The sequence below is a fragment of the Panthera leo genome, chromosome E1 (assembly GCF_018350215.1).
Source record: "Panthera leo isolate Ple1 chromosome E1, P.leo_Ple1_pat1.1, whole genome shotgun sequence".
Taxonomy (NCBI): domain Eukaryota; kingdom Metazoa; phylum Chordata; class Mammalia; order Carnivora; family Felidae; genus Panthera; species Panthera leo.
Window position 1 is genome coordinate 10,371,735 of NC_056692.1, and position 15,891 is coordinate 10,387,625.

Sequence of the window (15,891 nt, forward strand, 5' to 3'; positions counted from 1 at the left end):
CTGAGTAATATTCCACTGAATGTGTATATCACATTCTGCTTCTTCATTCATTCGTCGAGGGGCATGTGGGCAGCTTCCACCTTTTAGCCATTGTGCGTAACGCTGTCGCGAACACAGGTGTGCAGGTATCTTGGAGATCTTGTTTTCAGTTCTTTTTAGGTCTACCCCAAAGGGACACTGCCTCAGCACATGACACCGTTATTTTTAATTTTTTGAAGGACCACCGCATTTCTTTCCATAGTAGCTGTACCATTTTACATTCCCACCAACCCTTGTTATCTTCTGTGTTTGGGTTTTTGGAATAGTAGCCATTCTAACGTGTATAAGGTGGCATCTCAATGTAGTTGTTTTGTCAATTATTTCCTAATGATCAGTGATGCTGAGTATCTTTTCACGTGCTTATTGTCCATCTGTAGATCTTCCTTGGGAAAAAAATCTATTCAAGTCCTCTGCCCATTTTTTAATCCAGTTTGGTTTTTTGCTACTGAGTTTTAGTTCTCTCTAGATTTTGGATACTAATCCCTTATCCCACAGTATTCGCAAGGATTTTCTCCCATTGTGGGCTGCCTTTTTATTCGGTGAATATGGCCTTTGGATGCACAGAATTTTTCATTCATCGAGTCCGGCTTGTCTGTTTTTTCTTTCATTGCCTGTGCCTTTGGTGTCACACGCAAGAAATCATTGCCAAATCCAATGTCGTGAAGCTCTGGCCTTCTGTCTTTTTCTAGAAGTTTTATTGCTTAGGGCTTACATTAGGTCTTTGATCCACTTTGAGTTAATTTTTGTATATGGTGTGAGGTAAGAGGGCAACTTCATTCTTTTGCATGTGGATGTCCAGTTTCCCCAGCATCCGTTCCTGAAAAAACTGTCCTGTCCCTGCTGAACGGTCTCTTTCTTAAAAATCATTTGATCATATATGCACAGATTGGTCTATGTATCTAATTCCAACTATTTACATGTCTTTGTTTTATTCTGGGAATTTCCAGATAGGTCTTCAAGTTCATTATTTTCCAGCTTTAACTAATCTGCTGATCTTATCAAGTACTACATTTGAATGGCTATAATTCGTCAATTAAAAAATCTTACTCGGTTCTTCTCCAAATAACGTTCTTTTGGTTTCAGCTCCTTCTTTTAGGTTTCATGACTTTAACCATGATACTTTTCTACTCCTCCATTATTACACCATCATCTCAAGTTCTGAACTCTAACTTTCCTGTTTGTTGTATCTGTGCAAGCTCTTGCCCATGCTAGATTATTTCTTTGTATTTTTTTTTTTTTAATTTTTTTTTTCAACTTTTTTAATTTATTTTTGGGACAGAGAGAGACAGAGCACGAACGGGGGAGGGGCAGAGAGAGAGGGAGACACAGAATTGGAAGCAGGCTCCAGGCTCCGAGCCATCAGCCCAGAGCCTGATGCGGGGCTCGAACTCACGGACCGCGAGATCGTGACCTGGCTGAAGTCGGACGCTTAACCGACTGCGCCACGCAGGCGCCCCTATTTCTTTGTATTTTATAATTTTTACGGTAGGCTCACCCCTGTGGGGACTTGTTTTTTCCACAGGAATAATGAAGAATCATTGCCTTACTGTCTCTAACAGAGGGACGCCTGTGACAAGAAACAGAAAGTGGAATAGTGGTTCCCAACAGCTGAGGGAGGAGTGTTAAATTATAGGAGTTAATCAATTAAAGAGGCAACTGTTTAATAGGTAGCGTTCCCATCTTACAGGGCGAAAAGTTTCTGGAGATCAGCTGCACAATGTTTTTTTAAGTTTATTTATTTTGAGGGAGAAAGCATGAGTGGGGGAAGGGCAGAGAGAGACAGAGAGAGAGAGAGAGAGAGAGAGGAGAGAATGAGAATCCCACGCAGGCTCTGCACCATCAGCACAGACCCCGATGCAGGGCTCAAACTCACGAACCACCGTGAGATCACGACCTGAGGCGAAGTCGCCGCTTAACCAACAGAGCCACCCGGGGCGCCGCCCGCACAACAACGTTAACGCTACTAAATTGCACAGTTAAGGGGCGCCTGGGTGGCGCAGTCGGTTAAGCGTCCGACTTCAGCCAGGTCACGATCTCGCGGTCTGTGAGTTCGAGCCCCGCGTCAGGCTCTGGGCTGATGGCTCGGAGCCTGGAGCCTGTTTCCGATTCTGTGTCTCCCTCTCTCTCTGCCCCTCCCCTGTTCATGCTCTGTCTCTCTCTGTCCCAAAAATAAATAAAAAACGTTGAAAAAAAAAAAATTAAAAAAAAATAAAATAAAAAAAAAAAATAAATTGCACAGTTAAAATTGGTTAAGATGGTAAATTTTACTTTTTGTGGTTTTTACCTCAACTAAAAATAAAAACAAAAGGAAGCCTGTGACAGAGCAGGTAGAAATAGAGAAGACTTGGAAGACGAGAGATTTAGAAGACAGGTACTGTTGACCACAGATCTATAAATAAACTCTAGTGCCCCCATTTCAAAACAGAAGCTAAACCCAAACCCTCCCTTGATGGTATCATTTCCCACCATCAACTACCAAACCTCCAGACGGAACTGTCTCCGTCAGCAGCCTCTGCTCCTTCACCAACCTTGAAAGCCAACGTGTTGGAATACGGCTCTTGGTCCCCACCCAAGGTCTCTAATGACCCAAAACCCAAGGGACACTTTCCAACCTCGCCTTACGCCACCTCCTAGCGGCTCTCCGTACAACTGTGTCACTCCTTCGGTGAACCCTTCATAGCTCGTTTTCTCTACAACGTGTTCTCTTGATTTTCTTCGTTCCTCACTGCCTTGTCCTCCCTCTTGGCTGAGCTGTCCTCTTCCTGACTTGTACATCTTGGGGTTTGCTCCTGGACATGCTTCCTTTTTATTCCTAAACGACTTCATCGATCCCCACTAAAAACCTTTTTGTTTTCATTTTTAAGATTAAAAAAAAAAAAAAAAAAAGGAAACAAAAACCCCACAATCCCACTGCCCAGATGGCCTCCCTTGGTCTCAAAAAAAATAAGAATCAGGGGCGCCTGGGTGGCTCAGTTGATTAAGCGTCTGACTCTTGACTTAGGCTCAAGTCATGATCTCTTGGTTTGTGGAGTCGAGCCCCGTGTTGGGCTCTGTGCTGACAGCACGGAGCGTGGTTGGGAGTCTCTCTCTCTCTCTCTCTCTCTCTCTCTTTTTTGCCCCTCCCAGCTCATGCTCTTTCTCTCTCAAAATGAACATTTCACGGTAAAAAATAAGAAAAAAAAATAAGAAACAAAACAAAGGGACGATTTGTACGGGTTTGGAATATTCAAGTATCAAGAGGCAGAGGCATCCTCTTCAAGCGGTTCTTCAAGCTGGAGACTCTGGGGTCGTTTGTGATTCTCCCTACTCATTGCCTTGCGTCCCGCACCCAAACCCCGGCCAGGTCCTGTCACCTCTGCCCTCCCGCACAACTAACTCACCCACTTTTCTCCTCGCCCACCAGCGGGCTCCTAGGTGCTCACCCAGATGATTCGAACAGCCTCCTTCCAGACCCCCAGACACCTGTCCTCCCCTAAGCCGGCTTCTACACGTCTCTCTTCTTTCCTCACCAACCCCGTCAGCCAGGTTCCTGTCTGGGGCCCCTGAACACGCCACATGCTCTTTTCCATCCCGGAGCCTCTGCTCAGGCTCCGCAGTCAGCTCTCACGCTCGGGCTCCCTGGGCCGGCTCCTCTCCCCTTTCAAGTCTCAGCTTAACCAGCAACTCAGGAGGACTGTTTCTGACGACCCCGCCTGAAAGCACACAGCTCTGGTTTTACGCACCTCAGACTTTTATTGCTGCTTCTATGGTTACGCGTCATCTGTGTCGGTCATGCTCTCGTTTACCGGTTTACTTGTTTGTCTCTGTCTCCCCACCAGACCACAGGCCACGGGAGGGCAGGGGACATCCCCATCTCGCTCTCCATCATATCCCAGCACCACCGATTCCGTATCTGTGGCGTAAACGTGCCAGGCGTTGCGCCAAGTGCTTTAACACGTTATCATATTCTACCTTCACTCGGTGGAAGCATTTCTTCCCCATTTTGTACATGAGAAAACGGAAGCTCAGAGAGGTTAAGTAATGAGCTCACAGTCGCACAGCTGGGAACAGCATGGCAAGACTCAAACCCAGTGTCTGGCTCCAAAATCCACGCTCCCTCCCGTGTGCTCTCTCTCCTGCTGTCTGGCTCTCCTCTCTCCCCAGTGCGCGGCCTGTGGGGGGGCGGGGGGTGTCGAGTGAACGCAATGCCAACAGCCTAGCAGAGTTTGTGCAGAGAAGGTGTTGGGTCTCACCTCAACGGTTCTTACCATGTAGGCTACAGAGGCCAGTTCGTAAATGATGGCCTGGGCCCCGAGCTCTGTCACGCTAATCAGTCCTGAAATGTTGGACAGACACACACAAAACACATCTCAGAAAGTGGATCACAGCAAACGTTTTCCTTGTGAAAGCAGAACGCGTCTTAACTTAAAAGAAGCCAGGATCGCCCCCAGGAGCAAAAGCCAATGGCAGAATTCATGATCTGTGCGGAGGAGAACCCCAGGTGTCCACTCCCAGGAAGCTTCCAAGAACTAAGGCGGCTACGACATGGGACAGGTTCACTCTACAAGTCTGTATCCACCAAGGAACAAAACATCAGGTTTAAAGTAGAACACGAGGCTCCTAGAGTTGCAGGTCATTCCTCGGGCAGACGCGGGGTCACAATGTGGGGGGTGGGAAGGCAGACGGAGGAACTCTGATGTGGTGGGAGCTGGAGTAGGTCAAGTGTCTCCAGAGCCTTTAACACCAATCAGTGTCATCCTGTCTCTATTGTGTTCTCTATTACTTTCCTGGCAGTAAGATGGCTACAGGGAACACCTAGAACCAAAATTATCACAGCTCTGATAGAAACAAAGACCACGTCTAAAGCAGAGCCAAATCAGTCCCTCTGTAAGTGGATTAAAAATCTGCATGCTGCCCAGCAAAAGCCAGCTGAAGCAGAAGGTCTGAGAGAGTCACGAGACCCAGATTCAGGTTTCAGTTCTTCCTCTCCGTGACCTTGGCACACCTCTTAACCATGACCTCCCTCGCTGAATCTATAAAGTGAAGGGCAGTGAGGCAGAGCTAAAGGCCCACTGAACTCGAATATGCTTACGGTTGGGCAAGGATTTAATTCTACGCTGAGAACTCCCACGAGAGCTCGGCGGAATGGAAAGGGAGGAGCAGTAAGACTTATGTCTCTTGAGGTGTGGAGACAAGATCCGCCAGGCTGTTCTCAGATTTCCGCTGAACCACTGACCAACCTGCAAGGAAGGTTCCGATCTCAAAGGTCCACCACTCAATGCACACCATGAACATACTGGGGACAGCCAGCTGGATGTAGGAGCCCCATTCTTGGAAACAGTCCCAAGTCCACCCTAGAGAACAGGGGAGAGAGAAAACAGCTTTTACTTTTCGTTGAACAGTCTCTGACGCCAACAATTCTACTTCCCATGGCTGCCTCCTGCAAAGGGCCAGAGACTGGGAGGAGGCAGAGGTCTCCAGAAAAAGAATGTATTTTAAAGATGTCAAACAAGACTGGAGTCTGAGATGGTGGGGACAGAGCTGGCAACACTTAGTGAGACTGAGGCACGCGTATGCCCTGCCACCCACACATTTCACTCCTGGGTACCAATGGCAGAGACCCTCCCATAGAGCTCCATAGGAACACACGGAAGATATTCACTGAGGCAGGCTGTGGTTGTGGGATGGTGGGGGCATCACGGAGATCGTCGCTGGGAAACTAGAGAAGTAAATTATGATCGATGCGTATTACCGTTAAAAGCAGAACACCAGGTGTATATAAAGCAACACGGCGATGGGGCGCCTGGGTGGCTCAGTCGGTTAAGCGTCCGACTTCAGCTCAGGTCATGATCTCACGGTCCGTGAGTTCGAGCCCCGCGTCGGGCTCTGTGCTGACAGCTCAGAGCCTGGAGCCTGTTTCAGATTCTGTGTCTCCCTCTCTCTCTGACCCTCCCCTGTTCACGCTCTGTCTCTGTCTCAAAAATAAATAAACGTTAAAAAAAAAAAATTTTAAAGCAACACGGCGAGATCTGACATTATACTGCTCACAGGTAACTAACGTAAAAACAGATCTTTTCAGCTACATCAAAATTGAAAATTTCTGTGCACCAAAGGACACCATCAACAGAGCAGAGTCTGGCAACCCACGGAATGGGAGAAAATATTTCCAAATCATGTATCGGATAAGGATATCTGGATATCATAACCAGAATATCTAAAGAACTACAATAAAACAACCCGGACGTCTGGGTGGCTCTGTCGATTGAACATCTGGATGACGCTTGATGTCGGCTCAGGTCACGATCTCGCAGCCCCACGCTGGGCTCTGTGCTGACGGTACGGAGCCTGCTTAGGATTCCCTCTCTCCCTCTCTCTCTCTGCTCCTCTCCCACTTGCACACATGTGCATGCAGGCACTCTCTCTCAAGATAAACAGGTAAACGTTACAATTTTTTAATGATTTAAACAAATGAGCAAAGGCCTTGAATAGACATTTCTCCAAAGATCTACAAACAGCCACCAGCACGTGAAAAAAAATGCTCAACCTCACTAATCAATAAGGAAATGCAAATCAAAATCACAGTTAGATGGTATCTCACACCCATTAGAATGGCTGCTTTAAAAAAGAAAAGGAAAGGGGCGCCTGGGTGGCGTGGTCGGTTGAGCGTCCGACTTCGGCTCAGGTCACGATCTCATAGTCTGTGAGTTCGAGCCCAGAGCCTGGAGCCTGTTTCAGATTCTGTGTCTCCCTCTCTCTCTGCCCCTCCCCTGTTCATGCTCTGTCTCTCTCTGTCTCAAAAATAAATAAACGTTAAAAAAAATTAAAAAAAAAAAAAAAAAGAAAAGAAAAGGAAAATAACACATGCTGGTGAGAATGTGGATAGACTGCAACCCGCGTGCCGTGCTGCTGGGCACGTAAAATGGTACGGCCGCTATGGAAATAAAGTATGGTGGTTCCTCAAAAAATTAAGAAGTATCACAGGGTCCAGCAATACCACTGCTGAGCATACAGAAAAAGAACTGAAAGCACGTTCTCCAAGAGCTACCTGCACACCCATGTTCAGAGCACCATCATTCCCAACACCCAAGAGGTGGAAGGAGAGTCCACATGCTCATTAAGGGATGAATGGATAAGCGGTATGTGGTCCACACCCACAACGGAGTATTCGTCACTCTTAAAAAGGAAGGAGATTCTGACACAATGCTACAACGTGAATCAAACCCGAAGACACTAAGCGAAGACCCAGAAAGACCAACACTGTATGATTCCACCTAGAGGAGGTATCTAGGGAAGCCGAACTTAGAGACAGAAAACCAGTGATGGAACAGTGGTTGCCAGGGGACGGACAAAAGGGAGAAATGGAGTTGTTACTCTTTACCGAGGACAGAGTTCCAGTTCTGCAGGATGAAAAAGTTCTGGAGATGAATGATGGAGATGGTTTCACGACAACGTGAGTGTTGTTTAATGCTACTTACCTATACATTGAAAAATGGCTATGGTGGTAAATTTCATGTTATGTACATTTCACTACAACTTAAAGCAAAACCACCGTCTACGCTATAAATCAGAGAGGTCAATGAACTTTTTTTCCATAAAGGGCCAAACAGTAAGCATTTTCAACTTCGCAGACCAAATGGTCCCTGAGGCCACTACTTGAGTCTGTTGTAGCAGCACGAGAATGGCCACCGGCAACGTGTGACGATTAGGTGTGGCTGTGTTCGAAACTTTATTTACCAAAGCAAGCTGTGGCTGGATTTAGCTTGTGGGGCTGTTTGCCTACCTCTGTGAGGTGGAAAAAAAAAAAAAATTATGAAAAATAAAAAGGAAATCTGAACTCTTATGCTCTTAGGTGAATATAAACATATATACAGCCAAAAACAATAAAACCACTTTGCAGTTTTCAAAGATACACATCGAAAGACATACATTAAACACAGAGAAGGTGCCTCAAAGGAGGACAATGGGAACTGTGAAATGGGAGGGAGAAACACTCCAAAATGGGAGGGGGGCCCTGTAAGAAATGAGGCTATCAGTGTGTCATGAATTTGAGTATAAGAAATTCTAGGACAAGAGAGGGAGAGAAGGGGAGGGGAAGAAGGCACTGAAAAACACTGAGGAATTTCTTTTTTCTTTTTTTCATGTTTATTTATCTTTGAGAGAGAGTCAGAGTGGGAGTGGGGGAGGAGCAGAGAGAGAGGGAAACACAGAATCTGAAGCAGGCTCCAGGCTCTGAACTGTCAGCACAGAGCCCGATGCGGGGCTCGAACTCACGGACCGTGAGATCGTGACCTGAGCTGAAGTCGGACGCTTACTGACTGAGCCACCCAGGCGCCCCAACACTGAGGAATTTCTATAACGTAAGAACAAAGAAAGGCCCCAACAGTCATCTTGCCATTCACCTTCCTGGGTCCCAGCAGGAGAAGAGAGGGGCTGGGACCCCACCCCCTACCCCCAAATTTGGAGGTGAAGGCTGGAGGGGAGAACAACATCAAGAACCAATAGAAAATGATCCACATGAATTATGAGGTGGCTATGGCTGGTGAGAAGGGTCAGAGATCAAGGCACAAGCTCCACTGAGCAGGAAGTGTTAGGAGTTAGGAAAGCACTGCCCGTCCCCCACTTTGTCCCCCATCAGGAGACCAGAAAATCTACCTGCCAGCCTAGACCCATGGGTACAAATGAACCAGGAGCAGAAAGGGCTGCCGTGTACCGGAGAGGGTATGAACCTGATCCAGTCATGGTGAGGAAAGCCTGGGACTAGAACAGGTAGATTTCATTTGATCTGATCAGACATAAAACCTTTAAAAAACTGACAGGCCATGGGGTGCCTGGGTGGCTCAGTCGGTTAAGAATCTGACTCTTAGTTTTAACTCAGGTCGTGATCTCACAGTTTGTAAGTTCAAGCCCCGCATCGGGCTCTGTGCTGACAGTGCGAAGCCTGCTTGGGATTCTCTCTCCCTCTCTCTCTGCCCCTCTCCTACTCACTCTCCATCTCTCTCTCAAAATAAATAAATAACATTAAAAAAAATAGGGCAAATATGTGACTCACAAGGAAGACAACCCCCTTGGGAAATAAGCTCACAGACAAAAATCATAAAGAAACCGATCAAAACCACAGTCTGAGGTAGCAGGCATCGGTCAGACGATGCTTGGTGAAATTAAGTGTGGCTTTCAACGCATCTAAGGTATCATTATGTGCCACAAAGAATCGGCCAATTAAATTATGACATGGTATTTTATATTTTAGTACATCAACCGCAAGAGGAATTCCAATTATACAGACGTTAATATGCAAAAAAAAAAAAAATGAGTCTTAAAATTAACAAAATATGGATACAGGTATGTTCCATGACCCAGGATATAAACAGGTAAGAAATCTAATGCCAGGAAAGAAGCTCCACGAAACCCAACACATGAAAGATTTCACACCAGATAAAGTAGAAATAATAGGACCATCCGAAAAAAAAAATTTTAAGTAAGCATTCCTAAAATGTTTAGGGCAGGAGGTTTTGAAATAAGGATAGACAGAAAAAGAACCAAGTAACATCTTAGGAATAAAAGACATAACTGCTGCAAATTGAAAACAAAAAATGGATCGGAAACTAGACAAGTCACAGCTTAAAAGGTGATTAGCAAACAGAGACAGGAAAGAGAAGATGTCTCAATGCGCAGGACAAAGTTGAGAGAGAACATACGGAAGAGAAATAAAGCCATCTGGAAGGTGTCTGAGTGCAGAGGACAGAACAGTCAGCAATGGAGAATAAACAGTAGAGGAAAAGGCTAAAACTTTTCCAGAGTTTAACTGAGGCCCTCAGATTAAGAAAGTTTACTGAATGTCTAAGATAATTTTCTTTAAATCCTCATGCGGCCATGTTATGGTACAAAAAGGAAAAGAAAATCTTTAAAACTACAAAAGATGGGAATGCAAGCTGGCGCAGCCACTCTGGAAGACAGTATGGAGATTCCTCAAAAAACTAAAAATAGAACTACCCTATGACCCAGCAGTTGCACTACTAGGCATTTATCCACGGGGTACAAGTGTGCTGTTTCGAAGGGACACATGCACCCCCGTGTTTCTAGCAGCACTATTGACAATTGGCAAAGTATGGAAAGAGCCCAAATGTCCATCGATGGATGAGTGGATAAAGAAGATGTGGTATATATACACAATGGAGTATCACTTGGGAATCAAAAAGAATGAAATCTTGCCATTTGTTACTACGTGGATGGAACTGGAGGGTATTATGCAAAATGAAATTAGTCAGAGAAAGACAAAAAGCATATGACTTCACCCATGAGGACTTTAAGAGACAAAACAGATGAACATAAGGGAAGGGAAACAAAAAGAATATAAACTCAGGGAAGGGGACAAAACAGAAGAGACTCTTAAATATGGAGAACAAACTGAGGGTGCAGGAGGGGGGATGGGCTCAATGGGGAAGGGGCACTAAGGAATCTACTCCTGAAATCATTGTTGCACTATATGCTAATTTGGATGTAAATTAAAAAAAAAAAAAAAAAAAAAAAATATATATATATATATATATATATATATATATATATATATATATATAAACTACAAAAGAAAATACTTGATTGTCTACAAAGCCAAGACAGGTTGATGCCAGACCCGTCACCAAGAACAAGAAGGAAAGAGTGTAACATCAGCCGTGCAGGCAGAGTTGCTACCAACTTGGATTTTCACACCCAGTAATATTCAAGAATGAGAAAAAGATAAAGGCGTTTTTTTAATGTTTATTTTTGAGAGAGACAGAGTGCAAGAGGCAGAGGGGCAGTGAGAGGGGGAGAAAAATCTGAAGCAGGCTCCAGGGTCTGAGCTGTCAGCACAGAGCCCAACACAGGGCTCAAAGCCACGAACCCATGAGATCATGACCTGAGCCGAAGTTGGATGCTCAACCGACCGAGCCACCCAGGGGCCCCTATAAAGGCATTTTTTAAGACATCAACAGACTGAGGGTTTACTCTTTCCAGGCCCTTCCTGAAAGAACTTCTGAAAGACACGTATCAGCAAGAATAAAAATAATCCAGAAAGGAGGAATGAGATTCAAGAGGCAACAGTGAAAAAAATTAATGTCTAAAAACATTGATAAATTGAAACACGACAAAATAATGTTTTATTAGCATTCTTAAAATATGGAAAAAAAAGAACTTTTAAAAATCCAGAACTAAATTTATGATTAATGATGATACAAAAGATAAGGCTGGGAAAGAAGGAATTAAGGTGCGTTATCTGGGAACAGAACAGAGATCAGAAAAAAGCACGTATCTCAAAATATCACAAATGAGCCTTAAAAGTTGCCTGTACAACCAGCATCCTGACTTCTCTTGGAAACTCTTAATTTTCATTCAGGCATCCACGGCTCCTTTGCATTCAAATTCTGAAACACCTACCCTGGGACTTCCAGTTACAGGAGTCAGTTACTTGAACTTTTAACGGTTAAGCTGATTGAACCAGTTGTTTGGTTTTCGTAACTTACAGCTGAATGCATCCTAACGGAGGCAAGTACGCATACTGAAAACGTAAGAATATTTGAAACCGCCACTGTAGTCATTATTCAAGTGCGAATCAGCAGCGGATGCTAAACCACCGAATGAGAATTTACTGGAGTCCCAGACAGTCAAATCCTCTCTGTCGTGTTACAGATTACTCTCTAATTACAAAGGAGAAAATGTATATTTCCCACGAAGGAACCTGGCACTCACTACCTCAAGCCAAACGATCAAAGCCAGGGCCACCTGCGATTATAGGTCTCGGATTAAGTACACACCACCCTCTTCATAGTATTCCTGCCTAAACGCTTTAATCGGAATCTGCTCATGAGGAAACTAACATGAGGGGAGAAATCCAGAGTCTAAGACATTCACTGAAAAAAATGGCACAGGCTCTTTGAAAAATCAGCGCCAGGAAAACAAAAAAAGATGGGGAGATTGTTCTATTTTTTTTTTTAATGTTTACTTATTTTTTGAGAGACAGAGTGTGAGCGGATGAGGGGCAGAGAGAGAGGGAGACACAGACTCCGAAGCAGGCTCCAGGCTCTGAGCTGTCAGCACAGAGCCCGACACGGGGCTTGAACTCATGAACTGCGAGATCACGACCTTAGCCGAAGTTGGATGCTTAATGGACTGAGCCCCCCAGGCGCTCTGGGAAGATTGTTTTAGATAAAAAGGGGCTAAAGCAACAACAACCAAAGGTGAAGCATGGACCCTCACTGGACCTGGATCATAAAAACAGGTATGGAGGGGCCCCTGGGTGGCTCAGTCGGTTGAGCATCCGACTTCAGCTCAGGTCATGATCTCGCGGTCTGTGGGTTTGAGCCCCACATCGGGCTCTGAGCTGTCAGCACAGAGCTTGGAGCCTGCTTCGGATTCTGTATCTCCCTCTCTCTCTGCCCTTCCTCCACTCATATTCTCTCTCTCTCTCTCTCTCTCTCTCTCTCAAAAATAAATAAACATTAAAAAAATTTACAAAAAAACAGGTATGGAAATTTGAATACAGAAGGCACATCTTAGGACATTAATGAATATCACATTCAATAACGTTTTCTTTTGTGTTTTCCTCCACGACCATATGGTGGTTATTTGGGAGAATGTCATTTAGGAGAGACACATGCTGAACTAGTTGGTGGCAAAATGTCATGTCTGCGATTCACCACATGGCAAGACACACACACATAAAGGGAAAAACAAAAACAAACAAGGCAACATGTTAACAATCAGGAAATTAAGGGAAAGAAGAGTCGAATGACCGTTAAACCATTCTACTTTTCAGTGGGCTTGAACATCTTGAAAATAAAAAGTTGAAGGGAAACATGATAAAGCACTTGGGACTGTAAAACAATTAAAAACAGTTTAGCATACTAAAAAAAAAAATGGCAGCTAACATTTGTTGAGTGCACTTTGTCACAGTCTTTGTTCTAAACCCTTCACAGGGATAACTCAGTTAAATCCTCACAATTAAAGGATGTAGGCCCTATGATTTTTGTAAAGCTTATTTATTTCGAGAGCACGAACACGAGTAAGGGAGGGGCAGAAAGAGAGGGAGAGAGAGAGAATCCCAAGCAGGCTCCTATGGTCAGCGCAGGGTCCGATGCAGGGCTCAAACTCACAAACCATGAGATCACGACCTGAGTCAAAGTCAGACACCCAACCAACTGAGCTACCCAGGTGCCCCCGTAGGCCCTATTTTTCATTATCATCATTTCACAAATAGGGAAATGGAGACACGGAAGTTAGGTAGTGCTCCCCAGATCGCACTTCAAGATGGGACCTAACGGCGGCGATCTGGATCCAGAGTCACCACGCTGAACAACATGCGGAACAACGTGCCCCCACCTCCCAAATCAAGAGTTACAGTAAAAAAAAAAAAAAAAAAAAAGTTACAGTAAGAGTACAGTAAAGACAGAAAGAAAACCGATTACAAGTAAAGAAGTAAGGGGGGAAAAAAAGCAAGGTAAAACCATGAAATAATAGAAAACAGAGAGTAATTCCTAGTAAGTAGGTCCTAATACGTTTTAATGACAATAAATGCAAACGGGTAAAGGCACTGATTAGAAACTATAGATTCTTAGAAGGAATAATGCCATATGCTATTTAGAAAAGACACACCTAAAACAGAGTGACTCCTTGGGAGCATAGATAACGCCCGCAAAGTGTGTGGGACGAATCGTACTGTCATATATTACTGATGCAAGTTGCCGGGGTGCTGGTTCACGGCAATCAGTTTCAGGGGGCCAGACAGACCAAAGGCCCTGGACCTTATGAAACCAGACCCACACAGGCCCCACGGACAGCAAGCAGTTGCAATAGAAGCTTTGGGCTGGACTATGGGAACCACACACGCAGAACAAGGTCTTCAAAGCTAAGTAAACAACAGGCTGGATTGTGAAGAGAAAACAATTAGGGCAAGTATTTGCGGGACAGGAGGGACACCGAGCTGAGAAAAGGGCATCTGAATGGGCACAAACAGTACTTTGGAAATACCTGATGTAACCCTGAGAGTCGGACGCTTAACCTACTGAGCCACCCAGGCGCCCCTAAATTGTTAACTCTTGAGTTTGGGGGTCTTAGTTACGTAAGTACTAAGAGAATATTTAGAAAAATGTTGGTCAATATTTAAAGAACGCTAAACAGTTAATAATTTCACAGCAGATAAATCAATCCACACCCAAATCCTACCCACCTCCTAACATTAAAGGATCTACCAACCTAGTATAATGACCTAGATTTGCAGAGGGTCCCAAATAGGCATTTGTGTCTATAAAAAAGTGTTTGGATGTGGCCCTTTTTCCTCCACCGTTAAAACTAAGGGGTGAAGGGAGATAAAAACAAAGACAAAAATTGAGCAAAGAGCTAAGAATTACTTTACATGGTATGTATAAGATCACCTTCCTTATTAGCCACCTCTGCAGAGGCCATTAGCCTGCCTCATAACCGATGGTTTAGGTATAACGTAAAATATTTATGATGGTCCAGAAAAGGGGACTCCACGGAGGCTAAGAGCACATTAGTGACTGCCTGAGGCTCAGGATGAAGACAAGGCAAGGACAGGGAGGGACTGCAGTGACAAGAAGAAACGTCCTCAAACTGGATTTTACAGCGTCTGTATCATATGCCTCAACGAAGCTGTTACAAGATACGTGAGTTTTCCTCATTTTGACTTTACTTTAAAAAAAATTTTTTTTTTTAATGTTTATTTATTTTTGAGACAGAGAGAGAGAGAGAGCATGAACGGGGGAGGGGCAGAGAGAGAGAGAGACACAGAATCGGAAGCAGGCTCCAGGCTCTGAGCCATCAGCCCAGAGCCCGACGCGGGGCTCGAACCCGCGGACCGCGAGATCGTAACCTGAGCTGAAGTCGGACGCTTAACGGACTGAGCCACCCAGGCGCCCCTCCTCATTTTGACTTTAAAACAAAAAGAATCAGAAATGATTAAGAACTGTGATCTGACAAGAGAAAACGATTGAACGTTGTCTACGTGTAGATGTGGACGCTGGGCAGAATGAGGCCAACACGTTTTCTAAGATTCCATTCCATTTCATTTTTGAGAGAGAGGGCAAGAGAGCAAAGGAGAGGGACAAAGGACCAGAGAGAACCTTAAACAGGCTCCACGCCCAGTGCAGAGCCCGATGTGGTGCTCAATCCCATGACCCTGGGATCACAACCTGAGCCAAAATCAAGAGTCAGACGCTCAACTGACTGAGCGACCCAGGTGCCCCCGTTTCTGCTTTTAAAAGTGAAGAGAGGGGCACCTGCGTGGCTCAGTCAGTTGAGCGTCTGACTTCGGCTCAGGTCATGATCTCACAGTCCGTAAGTTCGAGCCCCGCACCAGGCTGTGTGCTGACAGTTCAAAGCCTGGAGCCTGCTTCGGACTGTGTCTCCCTCTCTCTCTCTCTCTCTCTCTTCCCCTCCCCCACTTGCACTCTGCCCCTCTCTCTCAAAAATAAACACTAAAAAAAAAAAAAAAATTTAATTGAAAAGAAACAAATGAAAGGAGGCTGATTATAAGGAAGACTTAAAGTAGAAGGACCTAAACTCGCTTCTCTTTTATCACTGTTAACAGATTCGTTTTGTTTTAAAAAGCACACATGGAGTTTTTCTGACTGTAAGCAAACTCTGATTTCGATCTGCAGCATTTGACTGAAAATTAGCATGCCACAGTTTCAATTCACTTAATTAAGAAGCGTTTACATCGATCAGTAAAATGATCGACTTTTTGGGGAACTTTGTCAAGCAGGAGCATGCACAACATCTCGCAAGATAAATGAGCATCCAGGGTGAATGCAGGAGAAGAGCCAGAGCTGTTGGCGTTTCCTGAGCACTTCATGGTTCCCAACTGCAGCAGGGACCGCTATT

The 15,891-nt window shown here is 44.8% G+C and overlaps 1 protein-coding gene across 3 annotated transcripts in view; it reads right to left on the reverse strand.

Moving 5' to 3' along the window:
* Positions 1-15,891, reverse strand: part of LOC122206075 (multidrug and toxin extrusion protein 2-like) — a 59,412-nt gene that overhangs the window by 20,400 nt on the left and 23,121 nt on the right. For all 3 annotated transcript variants that reach the window (XM_042914878.1, XM_042914876.1, XM_042914879.1), the window contains 2 exons: positions 5,259-5,372; positions 4,287-4,354 (listed from right to left, as the gene is read on the reverse strand). In XM_042914878.1, coding sequence (XP_042770812.1) covers positions 4,287-4,354; positions 5,259-5,372 — 182 coding nt within the window. The remainder of the gene's footprint in view (positions 1-4,286; positions 4,355-5,258; positions 5,373-15,891) is intronic.